Source organism: Hemiscyllium ocellatum, unplaced genomic scaffold, assembly GCF_020745735.1.
Source record: "Hemiscyllium ocellatum isolate sHemOce1 unplaced genomic scaffold, sHemOce1.pat.X.cur. scaffold_1084_pat_ctg1, whole genome shotgun sequence".
Taxonomy (NCBI): Eukaryota; Metazoa; Chordata; class Chondrichthyes; order Orectolobiformes; family Hemiscylliidae; genus Hemiscyllium; species Hemiscyllium ocellatum.
Window position 1 is genome coordinate 115182 of NW_026867670.1, and position 15666 is coordinate 130847.

Genomic DNA, 15666 nt, shown 5'->3' on the forward strand with positions numbered 1-15666 from the left:
TGTGGATCCTTGTGAGCGGAGGAAGGTGAGAATCAGGTGGTGATATCGAGGAGGAATATGGGCATGGTCCTGGCAGCAGAAGGAGAGCAGTTTCCCAGCCAGTCAGGAAACAGGAAGTTTAAACCGAGCTGACTGTGCATGTCTGAGACAGTGAGGAGTGCGGTACAGGTGACCTGCCGGACTGCAGACTCAAACAGCCAAGTCAAACATGGCAGGCTGTGGCTATAACCGAGACCATGGCTGGGTGACGGTAAGATGGTTAACAATGGTAGGAAAGGAGAGGGCAGCAGTACAGAGTGAGGGAGGGTGCAGTGCTGGAGAACGTGGATGTTACAGAGGGGACCACACGAGAGAGAAGGATACATTGCCCCCATAGTGCTCAGGCAGCTCCCCAGAAAAGCAACTGGGGAGGAAGGTGGGGAGGAGCAGATTGGAAGGAAATGACCGTTGTTTCCTGCAGTGTTTGATGTCCGTCACTAATTGTCATTTGAACTGAGTGACTTGACTGGCCATTGGTCTTCATTCATACCCAGGAGGGTGGCGGCACTGGCTTGGCCTCCATCTTTGTTAAGAGTCAACCACATCGTTGCGGGCCTGGAGTCACGTGTAGGAACCCCAGGCTCCTTCCCTGGAGGACACCCGGGAACCACAGGGGGGGTTTTATGACAATCACACTGAATTCAGCTGCCACCACCTGCCAAGGCCCAATCCAAACCCCGGTGCCCACAACATGACCGCGGTCCGTGGTACAGCGTGAACCCCGGTGCCCACAACATGACCGCGGTCCGTGGTACAGCGTGAACCCCGGTGCCCACAACATGACCGCGGTCCGTGGTACAGCGTGAACCCCGGTGCCCACAACATGACCGCGGTCCGTGGTACAGCGTGAACCCCTGTGCCCACAACATGACCGCGGTCCGTGGTACAGCGTGAACCCCGGTGCCCACAACATGACCGCGGTCCGTGGTACAGCGTGAACCCCAGTGCCCACAACATGACCGCGGTCTGTGGTACAGCGTGAACCCCAGTGCCCACAACATGACCGCGGTCCGTGGTACAGCGTGAACCCCTGTGCCCACAACATGACCGCGGTCCGTGGTACAGCGTGAACCCCGGTGCCCACAACATGACCGCGGTCCGTGGTACAGCGTGAACCCCGGTGCCCACAACATGACCGCGGTCCGTGGTACAGCGCGAACCCCTGTGCCCACAACATGACCGCGGTCCGTGGTACAGCGTGAACCCCGTGTGCCCACAACATGACCGCGGTCCGTGGTACAGCGCGAACCCCGGTGCCCACAACATGACCGCGGTCCGTGGTACAGCGCGAACCCCGGTGCCCACAACATGACCGCGGTCCGTGGTACAGCGCGAACCCCGGTGCCCACAACATGACCGCGGTCCGTGGTACAGCGCGAACCCCGGTGCCCACAACATGACCGCGGTCCGTGGTACAGCGCGAACCCCGGTGCCCACAACATGACCGCGGTCCGTGGTACAGCGCGAACCCCGGTGCCCACAACATGACCGCGGTCCGTGGTACAGCGCGAACCCCGGTGCCCACAACATGACCGCGGTCCGTGGTACAGCGCGAACCCCGGTGCCCACAACATGACCGCGGTCCGTGGTACAGCGCGAACCCCGGTGCCCACAACATGACCGCGGTCCGTGGTACAGCGCGAACCCCGGTGCCCACAACATGACCGCGGTCCGTGGTACAGCGCGAACCCCGGTGCCCACAACATGACCGCGGTCCGTGGTACAGCGTGAACCCCGGTGCCCACAACATGACCGCGGTCCGTGGTACAGCGTGAACCCCGGTGCCCACAACATGATCGCGGTCCGTGGTACAGCGTGAACCCCGGTGCCCACAACATGACCGCGGTCCGTGGTACAGCGTGAACCCCGGTGCCCACAACATGACCGCGGTCCGTGGTACAGCGTGAACCCCGGTGCCCACAACATGACCGCGGTCCGTGGTACAGCGTGAACCCCGGTGCCCACAACATGACCGCGGTCCGTGGTACAGCGTGAACCCCGGTGCCCACAACATGACCGCGGTCCGTGGTACAGCGTGAACCCCGGTGCCCACAACATGACCGCGGTCCGTGGTACAGCGTGAACCCCGGTGCCCACAACATGACCGCGGTCCGTGGTACAGCGTGAACCCCGGTGCCCACAACATGACCGCGGTCCGTGGTACAGCGTGAACCCCGGTGCCCACAACATGACCGCGGTCCGTGGTACAGCGTGAACCCCGGTGCCCACAACATGACCGCGGTCCGTGGTACAGCGTGAACCCCGGTGCCCACAACATGACCGCGGTCCGTGGTACAGCGTGAACCCCGGTGCCCACAACATGACCGCGGTCCGTGGTACAGCGTGAACCCCGGTGCCCACAACATGACCGCGGTCCGTGGTACAGCGCGAACCCCGGTGCCCACAACATGACCGCGGTCCGTGGTACAGCGCGAACCCCGGTGCCCACAACATGACCGCGGTCCGTGGTACAGCGCGAACCCCGGTGCCCACAACATGACCGCGGTCCGTGGTACAGCGCGAACCCCGGTGACCACAACATGACCGCGGTCCGTGGTACAGCGTGAACCCCGGTGCCCACAACATGACCGCGGTCCGTGGTACAGCGTGAACCCCGGTGCCCACAACATGACCGCGGTCCGTGGTACAGCGTGAACCCCGGTGCCCACAACATGACCGCGGTCCGTGGTACAGCGTGAACCCCGGTGCCCTCAACATGACCGCGGTCCGTGGTACAGCGTGAACCCCGGTGCCCACAACATGACCGCGGTCCGTGGTACAGCGTGAACCCCGGTGCCCACAACATGACCGCGGTCCGTGGTACAGCGTGAACCCCGGTGCCCACAACATGACCGCGGTCCGTGGTACAGCGTGAACCCCGGTGCCCACAACATGACCGCGGTCCGTGGTACAGCGTGAACCCCGGTGCCCACAACATGACCGCGGTCCGTGGTACAGCGTGAACCCCGGTGCCCACAACATGACCGCGGTCCGTGGTACAGCGTGAACCCCGGTGCCCACAACATGACCGCGGTCCGTGGTACAGCGTGAACCCCGGTGCCCACAACATGACCGCGGTCCGTGGTACAGCGTGAACCCCGGTGCCCACAACATGACCGCGGTCCGTGGTACAGCGTGAACCCCGGTACCCACAACATGACCGCGGTCCGTGGTACAGCGTGAACCCCTGTGCCCACAACATGACCGCGGTCCGTGGTACAGCGCGAACCCCAGTGCCCACAACATGACCGCGGTCCGTGGTACAGCGCGAACCCCTGTGCCCACAACATGACCGCGGTCCGTGGTACAGCGTGAACCCCTGTGCCCACAACATGACCGCGGTCCGTGGTACAGCGTGAACCCCTGTGCCCACAACATGATCGCGGTCCGTGGTACAGCGTGAACCCCTGTGCCCACAACATGACCGCGGTCTGTGGTACAGTGTGAACCCCAATACCCACAACATGAGGGCGGTCTGTGGTACAGTGTGAACCCCAGTGCCCACAACATGACCGCGGTCTGTGGTACAGCGCGAACCCCAGTGCCCACAACATGACCGCGGTCTGTGGTACAGTGTGAACCCCAGTGCCCACAACATGACCGCGGTCTGTGGTACAGTGTGAACCCCAGTGCCCACAACATGACCATGGTCTGTGGCACAGTGTGAACCCCAGTGCCCACAACATGACCGCGGTCTGTGGTACAGTGTGAACCCCAGTGCCCACAACATGACCATGGTCTGTGGCACAGTGTGAACCCCAGTGCCCACAACATGACCGCGGTCTGTGGTACATTGTGAACCCCAGTGCCCACAACATGACCACGGTCTGTGGTACAGTGTGAACCCCAGTGCCCACAACATGACCGCGGTCTGTGGTACAGTGTGAATCCCAGTGCCCACAACATGACCGCGGTCCGTGGTACAGCGTGAACCCCGGTGCCCACAACATGACCGCGGTCCGTGGTACAGCGTGAACCCCGGTGCCCACAACATGACCGCGGTCCGTGGTACAGCGTGAACCCCTGTGCCCACAACATGACCGCGGTCCGTGGTACAGCGCGAACCCCAGTGCCCACAACATGACCGCGGTCCGTGGTACAGCGCGAACCCCTGTGCCCACAACATGACCGCGGTCCGTGGTACAGCGTGAACCCCTGTGCCCACAACATGACCGCGGTCCGTGGTACAGCGTGAACCCCTGTGCCCACAACATGACCGCGGTCCGTGGTACAGCGTGAACCCCAGTACCCACAACATGACCGCGGTCCGTGGTACAGCGTGAACCCCTGTGCCCACAACATGACCGCGGTCCGTGGTACAGCGTGAACCCCAATACCCACAACATGAGGGCAGTCTGTGGTACAGTGTGAACCCCAGTGCCCACAACATGACCGCGGTCTGTGGTACAGCGCGAACCCCAGTGCCCACAACATGACCGCGGTCTGTGGTACAGTGTGAACCCCAGTGCCCACAACATGACCGCGGTCTGTGGTACAGTGTGAACCCCAGTGCCCACAACATGACCGCGGTCTGTGGTACAGCGCGAACCCCAGTGCCCACAACATGACCGCGGTCTGTGGTACAGTGTGAACCCCAGTGCCCACAACATGACCGCGGTCTGTGGTACAGTGTGAACCCCAGTGCCCACAACATGACCATGGTCTGTGGCACAGTGTGAACCCCAGTGCCCACAACATGACCGCGGTCTGTGGTACATTGTGAACCCCAGTGCCCACAACATGACCACGGTCTGTGGTACAGTGTGAACCCCAGTGCCCACAACATGACCGCGGTCTGTGGTACAGTGTGAATCCCAGTGCCCACAACATGACCGCGGTCTGTGGTACAGCGTGAACTCCAGTGCCCACAGCATGACCGCGGTCTGTGGACTAACAGTTCAGTGATAATACTGCGAGGTTACCACTCTCCTCCCATCGAGGGACGGGGGATTTCAGAGAGGCAGCAAAGGTGCTGTGTTTCCGAATTTACGTGTAGGCCAATGGCAAGCAAAGATCAGTTGCAAACGACCTTTCTATGATTTAAGTGGGTCCCTTGTTAAAATCAACGAGGTAAAAACAAGGACTGCAGATGCTAGAAACCAGATTCTGGATCAGTGGTGCTGGAGGAGCACAGCAGGTCAGGCAGCATCCGAGGAACAGCGAAATCGACGTTTCGGGCGAAAGCACCTGATGATGGGTTTTTCCCCGAAACGCCGATTTTCCTGCTCCTCGGATGCTGCCTGACCTGCTGTGCTCTTCCAGCACCACACTAATCCAGAACCCTTGTTAAAATCCCCATCCCCCTACAAACACGTACACAAGGAGGCAGGGCTGAGGGAAGTCACTGAGACTGGCGCACAGCTGTGGCACCGGTCCACACGTCGTTCTCTTTCGGGTCTTTTTGATTCCTTCTGATGCTGTGACTGATGGCACAAGGTCCTGCATGTCTGATTTAAAGAGACCCTTTTCACTGAGGGTGAGGTTGTGCCTTTACAGTGTCCCTGAAGGTGTGCTCTCTCCCCCTTTTCTGTTAAACACAGAACTCGCAGCTTACAGAAGGCAGGAGAGGGAGAGGACCGAGATTCTCTTTCACTTTTCTAAAGAAGGAAGGGAGGGAAACAGATGGTTATTTCTCTCCACAGCCTGGATGTTTCTGTGTACTGTCTACAAAGGAGGTAGCCTGCCCAGGAACCAATCAAATGGCTGTTACTATGCTGAGCCGACAACTGGTGATGATTAAACCCTCCGTGAGCGCACACACAGGCCGTGTGGCCCAGTCTGGCCTACTGCCTCACTGCTTGCAGCTAGTTTTCGGTTTGTTCCGGGGGGAGCGGGGAGGGGAACGTGCCGCTGACTGGGTGCAGCATTTCCTGCCCGCCCTGCGTTGGTACTGACGGCCTTCTCAGACCACTGCACCTTACTCTGTGGCCATTTCAGGGGGCAGCCACATTGCCGCGGGTCTGCAGCACTTTGGGAGGATGGCAGATTTCCTGCCCAGCGGTAATGGGTTCCTGGTTAATCATTCGGGATTCAAACAGGGGGCCCAGAGCGTTTCCAATGTTCTGGATTACTCATCGAGCAACAACACCCCAATCCCACTGGCCCCCTCCCCAAAACCAGACCCCGGTGTATATACAGCCCTCAATGTAGCTCAGGAGCTTGTGTTGAAAGCTGCAAACATCTCCTCACGGGGACCAGGTGGGAAACTGCCTTTTCCTCCATTTTAGCCCATGCTCAAAGGGAGGTGGTCACTCCAGGCAGAACGAGGCAACCATTTCTCGGGGGTATTCAGGAGAATGGTTGACCGCAGTTATGTCAGCGGGTCAATGAGAGAGGACACACCTGAGAGAGCTGAAACTCAGACAAGAGCCGGGTCCAGGCGGATCGAGTGTCATTTGGAAAACATTCAGGGAACAGCAATAACATACGGCTTAACTTGCCTCGAGGAGAGGGCAAATGACAAAAAAGACCAAGAATAATTACCCCACGTGCCCTGAGCTCAGTGATCCTGTGGGATCTACTTGCTCCAGCATTCGGATCGACTGCTGGTTTTTCGAGACTGAGGCGGCAAAGCTGACTGAACCAATGACAGCCACACCTCAGCAGTGAGGTACATCGATACTATCTGCTGATTTAAGAGCAGGAGTCGCTCACTTTCAGCTTATTGTGACTCAGTTTGTTTGACATTAAAGGCAGCAGGAATTTCACAAGGTGGACTTTGCTTGACTTGTCTTTTTGCTGGCATCAGGAGGTGGTACGGGCGTGCTTCCCAAGAGGAAGCCAACAGCCTTCTGAGGAGAGAGACTCCATGGGGGACCCTACAGACCAGAGCCAGGGACAACATAAAGAACCTGACATTCACCAGCTCAGTCTTGCTGCTGGAGTGCAGATGGCAGTCAGTGTCCCAGGGCAGAGTTGGAACTCCATCACCTTGTGTGATTGGCAAGAGAGACCTTCCTGAGTTTATGGAACACGCACACCGTCCCAAGCTGTCCTCACATTGGTGTTGGTGCTGGATTCTCCGACTCGGAGGGGACTCAATAATGTCCGACTGTGTCTGACCAGACAATCCAGCCTGACCCAGAGGGCTGGAGTCAGGACGGACCTCCACACACAAGGTTTTAACATGCAAACAGTCAGTCAGTCCATGGGACACAGGCTCGGTGCGCGCGCACACACACACACACACACACACACACACACACTGGTTCGAACTTTAGTGGAATATCTGTACGGCCTTCCATATTTCCTTCAGCACATGGAATGTACAAAGAAATCAAGAGAGCAGCAGACCCAGCAGCAAAGGAAACAACTCTGGGGAAAGCTAACAGAGACCACAGTGAGCAGTTTGAGATTCATCACACACCATCTGAACTTGCACTCTGAGCAGAATACCATCACCAAGGACAGCACAGACAGGCAGCCTGTCACAGGAAGGGCTGGCTACAGAACCAGCCCAGAGCAGCTCAGGAAAGCTCCAGGCACTGATCACATCGTGGCTAACGGTGAGGAGCGGGTACTGCAGCAGTCTCCAGCTCTCAGTCTCGATCAGAGGGACGGGTCAGTCCCAGGACTACAGAGACTGTGATCCTGCACCGGGACAGGAGGGACTGCAGGGAGACCGATCTCGCTCAGCAGCATGGTGCCCTGAGACTGCAGACTGGGGCTGATCACATCCTGCCCAATCACCAGTAACATGGCTGGCACGGTGGCTCAGGGGTTAGCACCGCAGCCTCCCAGCGCCACGGACCTGAGTTCGATTCCAGCCTCGGGCGACTGTCTGTGTGGAGTTTGCACATTCTCCCTGTGTCTGCGTGGGTTTCCTCCCACTGTCCAAAGATGTGCAGGCTATGGGATGGATTAGCCGTAGTTTCTAGGGATGTGCAGGCTAGGGTGGGCTAGCCATGGGGAATGCAGAGTTACAGGGATATGGTAAGGGGGATGCTCTTTGGAGGGTCACTGTAAACACAATGGGCCGAATGGCCTGTGTCCACACTGTAGGGATTCTATGATTCCTGAAGATAGTACCATAATGGTGGCCTTGAATGATCTCACCAAGACCCTCGAGTGTGAGAGCTCAGACTGTCTGAGTTAACATGGTGCCTGTTACCCATAGCAACACAGTAGGTCAGGGCAGTGTCAGGACAGGACAACACCAGTAACCCCATGATCCACAACGGGGTTAAACTGGGCTAGGTTCCACCACCACCAACCTTTGCTGCAGAAGGGGGTTCGACCTACAGAGCAGTTCCAGGAGCCTGGGATTGATTAGCCCCTGCACTGCAGCAGGGAGTGGACAGGTACACACACACACACACTTTCAAACACACTTTCACACTCTCACATACACACACACACACACACACACACACACACACACTTTCACACTCACACACACACACTTTCACATACACACACTCTCTCTCTCTCTCTCACACACACACACACACACACACACACACACACACACATACATACACACTCACACACACTCTCTCTCACACACTCACTTTCTCACACACACACACACCAGGCTGGAAACCCTCAGTCTGACCGCCAGCAGCAGCGACAGCCATGTCCTGTCCTGTCCCAGAGACATGGACACGCTGATGGAGCTGCTGGTGTTGGAGGTGCCTGGTAGGAACGGGCTGACCCAGCGTCAGGACGGGGTAACAGGGAGGAAGTCTCTCTCTCGCTCTCTCTCTCTCTCTGTGACTGACAGAGAGCCAGGGCATTGCGACAGTAACTGGATGGATGCAGTCACCATGCCTTGACATACATTAAACCCTGACCATCTACACAGCCTGTGTACAATCACAGCAGCCCATGGCCCTGACATCAGTGAAGGCAGCACACGCTTGATGGGTCGAATGGCCTGCCACTGCTCTGGATTAAAGTCAGAGGCAGGTTGTACCAGGGTCACCCTGCTCCATCCTGGGGTGAGGGAGGACTGAGGAGAGGGACAAGATTGTGAAGGGCATTGGGGCAGGCATGTCTCTGAGTGAGCAGGCCTCCTGTAGGTACCTTCAATAGGGACGGGCTTGGAAGAGGTCCCCTTCAACATACCCTGGGGCCTGGAGCCTGGAGCCTGGAGCATGGGGCAGGCTTCACCTCACCAGCAATAGGGTTACAGGAAAGACAACAATTTTGTAACTCCACAATTAGGAACGTTGGGAAGGTCAGGGGAAAGACCAGGAATGACATCCTGGGAAGGACAACACACCCATTAACATAACCATGAACATAATATCACTATAACAACAGGACAAATCCCACCCCTAATCCCCAGCTCATCTTCGACAGAGGAAAACATTCACCAAGTTATTGTTCAAGTAGCTCGCGGGATTTTCTAGGCCAGGACCTGGAACTGCCTCAGGATCAGGGGCTGAGGAGCAACAGGTCGAGTTTAATTGGGTAAATGGAAGGTAAAACACACCAGGGCAGGACTTATACAATTAATGGGTAACAGAGAGAGCTAGGAGTTCAGCTACATAACTGGGTGAAGTTTGGACCAGGGGGAGACAGGGTGGTGAGGGCAGTGGTTCGCAGTGCCGTTGAGGAGCAGAGTTGGGGATGTCACGTTGAGGTTGTACAGGACATAGGTGAGACCGCGCCTGGAATACTGTGGGCAGTTCTGGTCTCCCTGTTATAGGAAGGAGATTACAAACCAGGAGCTGGGCTCAAACAAGATTTACGAGGATGTTGACAGTTCTGCAGAGAGACTACAGCAGAAGTGGGTGAGGGATGGCCTTGTAGAGGTTTATAAAATCATGAGGGGCACAGAGAAAGGTGAATACCAAGAGGGTGGGGGAATTCAAAGTAAGGAGAGAGACAGAAGGTCCAGAAAGGACACGAGGGGCAATAGTTTACAAGGCAAGTGGTCAGTGTGTCGAAACAACTGCCAAAGTGGTGGATGGGGGGAACAGTATCAAGCCTCAATAAGGACATGGATAGGAAAGGTTTGGAGGGGCGTGGGCTAGGAGCAGGCAGGTGGGGACTGGTTTCATTTAGGATTATACTCGGCATGGACTGGTGGGACCGAAGGGTGTGTTCGGGTGCTGAGTGACTCCATGGCCCAAGGAGGGAGCACCCATCCACAATACAGCCAGGCGATGTTAAAGGGAAGGGCTCACCCGCATTAAAGACGTGCACATCGATCTGACGAAGGGTCTCGTAGTCCTCTCCAGAACAATAGCCACCGAAGGAATAGACTTTGTGGCCAACAGCCACAGCGGCGTGGTTCACCCTTCGGGGACCTCCCTCCAGGTGAACCACCCACCGCAACATTGCCCTCAGTTGGGCAGCAGCATCTCCTGGAGCACCATCTCAGCCTGGATGTCCGGGCCACACACTCACGCTCGGCTCATTGCAAAGATGGCTGCCGGGAGAGAAAGAACACACAGTCACTCCACCTCAGCCTTCACCCACCACAGCTCCATCCAAAATAAAATCATCTGGTACTCGGATATTACCCAACCCCTCCACACACCGTGGCAATGACCAGCTGAGCAGAACAGAATGGACTCCAGGGACATGGCCTCCCTCACGCTGACAGGGACGCGGCCTCCCTCACGCTGACAGGGACGCGGCCTCCCTCACGCTGACAGGGACGCGGCCTCCCTCACGCTGACAGGGACACGACAACCTCCCACACGCTGACAGGGACACGACAACCTCCCACACGCTGACAGGGACACGACAGCCTCCCTCACGCTGACAGGGACGCGGCCTCCCTCACGCTGACAGGGACGCGGCCTCCCTCACGCTGACAGGGACGCGGCCTCCCTCACGCTGACAGGGACGCGGCCTCCCTCACGCTGACAGGGACGCGGCCTCCCTCATGCTGACAGGGACATGGCTGAAAACGCGTTGCTGGTTAAAGCGCAGCAGGTCAGGCAGCATCCAAGGAACAGGAAATTCGACGTTTCGGGCATGAGCCCTTCATCAGGAATGAGGAGAGTGTGCCAAGCAGGCTAAGATAAAAGGTAGGGAGGAGGGACTTGGGGGAGGGGCGATGGAGATGTGATAGGTGGAAGGAGGTCAAGGTGAGGGTGATAGGCCGGAGTGGGGTGGGGGCGGAGAGGTCAGGAAGAAGATTGCAGTTAGGAGGGCGGTGCTGAGTTTGAGGGTTGGGACTGAGACAAGGTGGGGGGAGGGGAAATGAGGAAACTGGAGAAATCTGAGTTCATCCCTTGTGGTTGGAGGGTTCCCAGGCGGAAGGTGAGGCGCTCCTCCTCCAGCCGTCGTGTTGCTATGGTCTGGCGATGGAGGAGTCCAAGGACCTGCATGTCCTCGGTGGAGTGGGAGGGAGAGTTAAAGTGTTGAGCCACGGGGTGGTTGGGTTGGTTGGTCCGCGCGTCCCAGAGGTGTTCCCTGAAGCGTTCCGCAAGTAAGCAGCCCGTCTCCCCAATATAGAGGAGGCCACATCGGGTGCAGTGGATGCAATAGATGGTGTGTGTGGAGGTACAGGTGAACTTGTGCCGGGTATGGAAGGATCCCTTGGGCCTTGGAGGGAAGTGAGTGTGGAGGTGTGGGCACAAGTTTTACATTTCCTGCGGTTGCAGGGGAAGGTGCCGGGAGTGGAGGTTGGGTTGGTGGGGGGTGTGGACCTGACGAGGGAGTCGCGGAGGGAGTGGTCTTTGCGGAACACTGGTAGGGGAGGGGAGGGAAATATATCCTTGGTGTGGGGTCTGTTTGGAGGTGGCGGAAATGACGGCGGATGATACGTTGTATGCGGAGGTTGGTGGGGTGGTAGGTGAGAACCAGTGGGGTTCTGTCTTGGTGGCGGTTGGAGGAGCGGGGCTCAAGGGCGGAGGAGCGGGAAGTGGAGGAGATGCGGTGGAGGGCATCGTCGATCACGTCTGGGGGGAATCTGTGGTCCTTGAAGAAGGAGGCCATCTGGGCTGTGCGGTGTTGGAACTGGTCCTCCGGGGAGCAGATGCGGCGGAGACGAAGGAATTGGGAATATGGGATGGCGTTTTTACAGGGGGCAGGGTGGGAGGAGGTGTAGTCCAGGTAGCTGTGGGAGTCAGTCGGTTTATAGTAGATGTCTGTGTTGATTCGGTCGCCCGAGATAGAAATGGAAAGGTCTAGGAAGGGGAGGGTGGAGTCTGAGACAGTCCAGTGAATTTGAGGTCGGGATGGAAGGTGTTAGTAAAGTTGATGAACTGTTCAACCTCCTCGTGGGAGCACGAGGCAGCGCCGATACAGTCATCGATGTAGCGGAGGAAAAGGTGGGGGGTGGTGCCAGTGTAGTTGCGGAAGATGGACTGTTCCACATATCCTACGAAGAGGCAGGCATAGCTGGGGCCCATGCGGGTGCCACGCCATCCCAAGACCCTATTTCTTGCCGGCCAGCCCTCCCAGGGTCTGACCCAATATCAATCAACCCCTCCAAGTGATGCCTGGCTCATGTCTCCATGCCCAGGTGTGGGAGTTTGCTGTGTACACATTGGCTGCAGGTTTGCCCATGTAATAACAAGGCCTGTCCTGCTATTGGCTGCTTCGTATGGAGTATCACCCACACATTCACTTTCAGTTCACACTCATGATCTGGAATAAACAGGGCCTGGTGATGCTCTACCCAGCCGATCAGCCCGTAGCTGAGAGCCCCAGTACTCTGCGTAGACAGGGACCTGGAGTCACTTACTCGGCTCGGAACCGAAGCTGCGAATCTGTAACTCGGAAAGCCTTCCCCGTGGTGTCTGTGAGCTACAAGTGGGTTGGGAATCCCCAGTCCTTACTCCCCATGCTGCTCAATCCTCTCGATATGGTCAGTCATTTCACTACAATCTCCTGACCGTTTTTATGTTCCTAAACTCTATCCAGAGCCTCCAGCAAGAAACAACTTGCTTTGACTGATCAAACACTGACTGACGTTTGTTCAACAACGGTCTTCTTTAAACTTAGTTGACACTGTCCTTGAAAGCTGACTATGAATACCCAGTGTCAAAGGTTGCCTCTCGGTATTTCACTAACCTTGGAGCACCTGGACTCAGCCGCGGGAAATCGAAAGGAACTGGAAAACACAAACGCAGCTTGCCCGAGCTGGGAAAGGGTGATGGGCCAGAGCTGTGTTATAGGAGCCCTCCCCACAGTGTCCCAGCACCTTGTAGCCCCCCTCCCCCCTCACCCTGACTCCCTGAGAACCCCAGGGCAGATTGTCAGGAGGAAGCAGGGAGTGCCAGAGTTCCAGCTTCTCTCCCCCACACACACCACCCCCCCCCCCCCCCCCCCCCCCCCCCCACCACCCCAGACTCTCCTCCTTATGTCACAGCAGCTTTGAATGACACCACAGCTGACAGGTCAAACTGGGCACGGACACAACCAACCTGGTCAGCAGCTCAGGGAGAAGCCTGCCATTTCTAAGGCACTGAAAAGCCAGTTTATTGCAAAGCCCCAGCTACACCACCCCCACCCCCGGGCTGTGGGAGATACACAGAGAGCAATCCCACAGAGACTGGGTGAGGGATAAATAGTGCACAGTCCTCCAGGCTACTTTTCTTCACAAATAGCACAATGTCATCTTCCACAGAAATCCCGAGAAGGCAACCATAGAGATGTACAGCACGGAAACAGACCCTTCGGTCCAACCCGTCCATGCTGACCAGATATCCCAACCCAATCTAGTCCCACCTGCCAGCACCCGGCCCATATCCCCCCAAACCCTTCCTATTCATATACCCATCCAAATGCCTCTTAAATGTTGTAATTGTACCAGCCTCCACCACATCCTCTGGCAGCTCATTCCATACACGTACCACCCTCTGAGTGAAAAAGTTGCCCCTTAGGTCTCTTTTATATCTTTCCCCTCTCACCCTAAACCTATGCCCTCTAGTTCTGGACTCCCCTACCCCAGGGAAAACACTTTGTCTATTTACCCTATCCATGTCCCTCCTGATTTTATAAACCTCTATAAGGTCACCCCTCAGCCTCCGACACTCCAGGGAAAACAGCCCCAGCCTGTCCAGCCTCTCCCTGTAGCTCAGATCCTCCAACCCTGGCAACCTCCTTGCACATCATACCTGTACGTCTCCTCTCCCCCCACCCTTTCCACAGGGTGGCCCCCCCACACCCTCAACAGGGTGTCCCCCTCTCACAGGGTGCCCTTGTTACCCCCCCCGGACCCTCCCACAGTAGGAATCAAAATGACCCAAATGCACAGCATCAACAGTCCCTACCCCTTCACCCAGGTTTCCAGGGAATAAAGTAGGGTTTTAAATGAAGGTTATCTCAGCTTCACAGAGACGATGTACAAACAAAACCAGAATCAATCTGCTGCACTCTCAATTGCTGCCTTTCAACGTCAGTACAAAGCTAGCATCAACAACAAATCATCAAAGGCTAACAATTAAAATACCTGAGCAGCTCAGGAAGCCCGATAACTCTTTAAAAACACTGCACCTTCACTCCACTGGCTTTCCACTGGCACACAGTCCAGAAAAGGGAAATAAATTGACACCAGTTTCTGAAACGGCCTCGTGTGTGATTAAAATAAACCTCTCTCAGGACGGAGTTAAAGGGAACAGCAGCCGAGCAGGACAAGGTAAATACTACCTCTATTGAAAGCCCCTTCCTTTCTCACCATACCACTGATGTAGCCAGAGCCAAACACACAACTCACAAACATCGAGAGAGACCACCCTGAGATTTCCTTCAAATCCTCACTCCAAATGTCAGAGAGAAGAGACTTCCACAGGAAAACTATAGCAGAGCACACAGCACTCCGTTAGTAATGCTGGGTTTAATCAGAGGTTGTAACAGGTCGTTCACAGAGACGGATTCATTGCTCCTCATTCTCTTCCAAACAGGGTGGCCTGTAATCTGTTGAATATTTACTAAAATTAGTGGCTCCTATAGATATCCTTTCATCCATGAGCTATTGGCCAAACTTTCACCCTCCCTCAGAATCAGGCTCCTGTTTTGAAATCAACAGGAAAATCCTTCCTGTGTTACGGAATCTGCATTGGTCAGAGTGCTCTTGGATAACATTACCATTCCAACCTCCACGCCAGAAAAAGGGTTAGCAGGAGAGAAGGGAAATGATGTCAAATACTGACCATGCTGGGGGCTCCTCTCTCTCTCTCTAGGGCGATAAAACCCTGGCAGATTTGGCAGGGGAAGGGGAGACACAGAGAATACGGTTCCTCACGAGTGGATCGTAAAGATCAGACAGTCACTAGTAAATCTATTTGGGAACTCAGGGAAAAAAAAACAACTTCACCCAAGAAAAGGGGAGAGAATGGGGAGCTCTCCAACAGGAAACAGTCTAGGGTGAGAGAAATACAAGGACAAGTGGATAAAGAAGGGGGCTAGCACAGAGAAGAAAGGCCAGCACTAACCTGTCGGGCCAAATGGCCTGGTGTAATGATTAGTCACAGAGCACCCAGGCAGGCCACTCCCAGATGTGGGCTGCAAAACAAGCAGAAACGTTTTAAAAACCAGTTTGACCTTTCCACGTACACATTCAAACAAAACCACCCTGCTTTCAACGTGCCAGTGCCTGGGCCTATCATTACAGCGCCATTTAGGATGGAACACAGGCAGCACACCCACATACAGGAGAGACAAAACCTCCTGACTACCGTCACAGACTGCAACATCAGAACCAGGATTAATTCAGGCCAT

General features: G+C 56.2%; 1 protein-coding gene across 4 annotated transcripts in view; it reads right to left on the bottom strand.

Moving 5' to 3' along the window:
• klhdc3 (kelch domain containing 3) overlaps positions 1-15455 on the bottom strand; it is a 102315-nt gene extending 86860 nt beyond the window's left edge. For 2 of the 4 annotated variants that reach the window (XM_060822547.1, XM_060822541.1), the window contains exons 1-2: positions 14663-14796; positions 10173-10417 (exon numbers count right to left, since the gene is read on the bottom strand). In XM_060822547.1, coding sequence (XP_060678530.1) covers positions 10173-10326 — 154 coding nt within the window. In that variant the 5' untranslated portion in view covers positions 10327-10417; positions 14663-14796. Of the gene's footprint in view, positions 1-10172; positions 10418-14398; positions 14473-14662; positions 14797-15380 lie in introns of those variants that run through there. The other 2 variants (XM_060822542.1, XM_060822546.1) reach the window with 2 other exon arrangements.
• Positions 15456-15666: the final 211 nt, after the last annotated feature.